This window comes from Loa loa, assembly GCF_000183805.2.
Source record: "Loa loa unplaced genomic scaffold supercont3.427, whole genome shotgun sequence".
In the NCBI taxonomy this organism is placed as follows: domain Eukaryota; kingdom Metazoa; phylum Nematoda; class Chromadorea; order Rhabditida; family Onchocercidae; genus Loa; species Loa loa.
Genome location: NW_018108607.1, coordinates 44,409 through 48,758, shown reverse-complemented (window position 1 = coordinate 48,758; position 4,350 = coordinate 44,409). Strand labels below are relative to the sequence as shown.

Below are 4,350 nucleotides of genomic sequence, written 5' to 3'. Positions count from 1 at the left end.
AATAGTCGAATACAAATAAGTGAGTACTAATTGCATTTGACATGCGAAGTGACAAATCTATCAACATTAGTTTATTAGACAGCTTAGTATTAATGGAATGAAGCTATTATCACAATTAATTCCAAAAAACTGATAGTAGTAACGGTTGAGAAAATTTAAAAATGGAAGTAACTTTGAGTATTAAGAGAAAAGTAGCAACGTTACGTTAATAAACAGCATATTAATTGCTCCCAAATCTGAAATTCATTAAAAATCTGTTCGCAAAAAACCCATTCAGGATAATATGTAACATACGGTCTCACATCCTTATACAGACGTCATACATATCTAACAGTTCTGGTGATATCCAGAAATCGTTCAGGAAAATTAACATATCACAATGAATACCTCACAAAAAGTATTAAATTACAGCATCTATTAATAATTTTTTATTTCAAATGGAATCATCCTTAAAAGAAACGAAAGAAAGACATCTTAAAGTAAATATGTACTTTTGCCGGCAGTAATTCATCGGATTTGTCCTTCTGAATCAAACTGCCAACCTAATTTTTCCATCGATTTGTCTAAAAAATGAGATTAAATTAAAATTACGGAAAGATTATTAAATGCAACCATAAACTTAAAATCTGTAATTCTACATTAGTCCTACATTAACATAAATTTCACATTTATTATTTATATCCTCGTATATATGAAACTTCAGAAAAACTCGAAATAAAAAAACATTATAACAAGTGTAGTTTTCAGTATTAAGAAAAAAATTAAAAAAATAATTACATACAACATTATTCAAGGCGTTCAATGCTTTATAAGCTTCTATTGTATGTGGTGTTAGCTTGGCTAGAAATGCACTCAAAGCAACTCGATCTTTTTGCGCTACCAAGCATTCGATTGTTATTTCAGATGCTTCTGGAAACTGGTTTGCAAGGCACTGACGCTCGCTTATATCCGGAACGGCGCGCAAAAGCTTACATAAGATCTGTAAAAAAAAATAATACTGAAATAATTCTAAAGGCAATTAGGCCTTAATTTTCTACAAATTCCTTACAAGTTTATGGTCTTTTGCAAAATATTTTTCGCAAAAATTCCCCTTCTAAAAAAATTTACAAACCCAATACTAAATTTAAGTTTCATAAAATAATTTAATTTATGCAGATTTTGGTGAAGAAAGAAAGAAAAAATATAGACGAAAATAATAATAATAATCTCATACTTCCTTTGGTGGCCGCTCATCGCGTGAAATGATGGTAAATAAATGGCGCCAAGCAAAAGGACAGTGAATTTTGACACCACCCAATAATTTTTTGCTCATCAATACCCTTTCAATGTCATTCCATCTGGAACGAGCTTTTTTTTGTTGTTCTTCGTGTCACTTAATTTACATTGGCATCACTTCTCCCGGCTAGATTCTTTCATTTTCATACTCTCTCCTCGTTATAGGAATTGTAAGAAAGAAACTTTCTGCTGCTGTATTGAAATGTATATCATAGCGTACTGCAGTAAAGAAACAAGGTATGTCATCTTGAAATATTTTAAATTAGAAATAATAAATAATGGATGTAGACAAATAAATGACTATACCTGGTTTAATATAGGTATCAGTAATTCAACAACAATAATGGAATAACCTTAATGCTTGGCAATTTATGAATCATAATTAACAAAAGAAAAAACATCATCCAGACCTTTTCAAACTGGTTAACGCCGATATTGCCATCCATGCATACTGTTTTTCAGTTATATTGAAGCATTCTTTTATGGATAATGGACTAGCATAAGCATTCTGCAAACAAATTTTTAGTCTAGAAAATTAACTACTGCTAATTCATGATGTTGAATTCATTCTGTTCGTAAAAATTTTCGACATTTCTGACGAAATCATATTCTCATTCATCTCTAAATCTCTGGTTAAATGCAAGGAAACTTGATTTAATTCAGTCCCTTCCTCACCCCACTTCCTCATCACTTCAAACTGATAATTCATTTCTGTTAGTTGTATTTAACTGCAAGTAATTCCTACAAAATTTTTCGTGCTACGACCAAATTATGATGGACAGAAGTATGGGTCGATCATCAGCATGACTTGTTTTACAAGTAAATGTAATGATGATATTCTCACTTTATAAACTACTACAGGGAATATTACACTAAGGGTGACAAAAGTTTCTTCAAAAGCTTTATTTTTTTAACTTCACTTAAAGTTGATTTATGCAAACTTTATTATTTAGTGATAATATTGCTGTCGAGTACTCCTCATGTCAATATCGGTGACGTGCTGAGAGTTGCGACAAGAGGCTCCGCTCTTCTCAAACTCTATCATTCTCCATGGAAACGGTAGTGGTTAGCATTACTTAGTTTTTCAAAGTTTAATTTTGGAAAAGAGAGATTAAAATACCACGGGAAGATCAAAATGATACAGGCAAGAATAATACAGTGTCGTCAGAACTGGTCGTCCAATTAAAGTAATTGTTTTGGGGTACTGCTGAAAGATTTTATTTTTTCCGTCTTTGTCGTCTTTGATAAGTGCTTCATCAGCATCCTAAATAGCCATAACATTTTTAAGGAAGAAGAATCATTATGAAAAGGTATTTCTAGTATTATGTCACTGTCATATAACATATAACCAAAACGAAAAAAAGGTATTTTACTCAAAACTATCATTAAATTCCTTACTTCAATTACAATTTGTCGTTCCAGAAGATTGATGTATTCATTCACAGATTTCGAAAAAGCTTCCAGTGATGGAACTGCAGTACATACATTTAAACATTTTTTTAAATGCGCGATTCTTTCGTTTGGTTGTTTCTTACAGGCTACTGAGTACAATACAAGCGCGACTTCTTCTGTACGATTCAAAGCTCTGAAAAGAACTTTTTTTTTTAAACTTGCTGGTAAACTACAAAAGAAAGTATGTAAAATCTACCTCCCTTTCTTCACATTTTTTTGAAAATGAAAAAGAAAAAGAGGACAACAGGAAGAATCTGATGACTTTATTCTGAAAATTTCACGTTTTAAGTGGTGAATTCCTTATTGTTCACCAGTACAGATATTAAAAATTTTACATTCTACGGAACGTCAAAGCATAATGAAGCGCATAATGAAGATTAACCATAACACCTCATAAGATTCATTTGATAAACAATGGTTTATTAAATGGTAGCAAAAAAAGAGCTCGTAAATCACATAGGAGAAAACTGAGAAATAGTACACATTACAAAATCCAGACGTAAAAATAAGTAAGAACTTACAGTAATGTTGAAGTAAGTTGATCAAAATTCTTCGTATCTTTCAGGTAAGCTACATAATGACAGGCAGCAACTGGCTTTTGCTTCAAGATATCCAAAAATATCGAAGTTTCAAGAGACCTTTCCAAGGCTAGTACGACCTGGACATAAATTTGAATGCTAAATCTACAGATGCTTAAAACAATAAGGGACAAAAGCTTACAGCAATTCACTACAAGCACATAACAAAGTTATAGGATAAACAGGTTGTCAAATTCATAAAACACCTAAGGATAAAGCTTTCCGACAGAACCCTGAAAGAGATACATTTATGAACACTTTTAAATGTTAAACATATCAACTTTAAAAAATCTGTGGTTTAAGCAAATAAATGAATACCAAGCAATAATTCCTAATCATTATGATCGCCAAAAGCAATAGGTTTAATTTTATCTGTCACAATGGACAAACTATGAGCGTTAACTATTACGCCAATAAGTCCCAAAATTTACCATAGCAATCAAAGCTGCAACTCTCGACAACTTTAAAAGAAAAAAAAACTAAATTGGTAGAACTTCTAGCCAGTTATCAATAACATCCAAAATTTATTCAGGCGCAATAATGCAGAAAAGATATGTAGACAGACATGATCTTTGCTTAACAAGCGAAACTGAATTGAAATGCTTACAGCAATGATGACATTTCCATCGCAGGATTCCAAAGCAGCATCCAATAAATCTAGCTTTTCTTTCTTACTTCGATACAAGTCTAATGAAACCGAATCATTTCGTAACAACCTTCGAATTGTAAGTTGAGGATCAGCTGCACGATAACGTTCTAATCTTACCTGCTAAAAGATCAAACTTTAGACAGCACCAGTTATTATCTGAAAAATTAAATAAACCAATAGAGGAAATAATTTGGGATACATCTACGAATGATGTAAGGAAACGTCATAGAAGATTTTGAGGTGATAATACAAACAAAAAAATCATAAAAATTACAAAAGCAAAGAAATACTTTCCATAAAGAAAATGATGAGATATACGTTTTTAGTTAAACTACACTAAAAAAAAAAAAGAAAACTGAGAAAAAGTAAAGCCAAAAAAAATAAAAGCCGAAAAAA

At 31.4% G+C, this 4,350-nt stretch overlaps 1 protein-coding gene across 1 annotated transcript; it reads right to left on the bottom strand.

The window, feature by feature from the left end:
* Positions 1–353: 353 nt before the first annotated feature.
* LOAG_11909 (hypothetical protein) lies at positions 354–4,155 on the bottom strand (the record flags this gene model as incomplete). Its single annotated transcript, XM_020448440.1, has 9 exons — positions 354–563; positions 782–979; positions 1,214–1,337; positions 1,686–1,783; positions 2,396–2,539; positions 2,674–2,860; positions 3,249–3,385; positions 3,913–4,074; positions 4,129–4,155. The coding sequence occupies 9 exons, from the start codon at positions 4,153–4,155 to the stop codon at positions 543–545; spliced, it is 1,098 nt and encodes a 365-aa protein (XP_020301417.1). The 3' UTR covers positions 354–542.
* Positions 4,156–4,350: the final 195 nt, after the last annotated feature.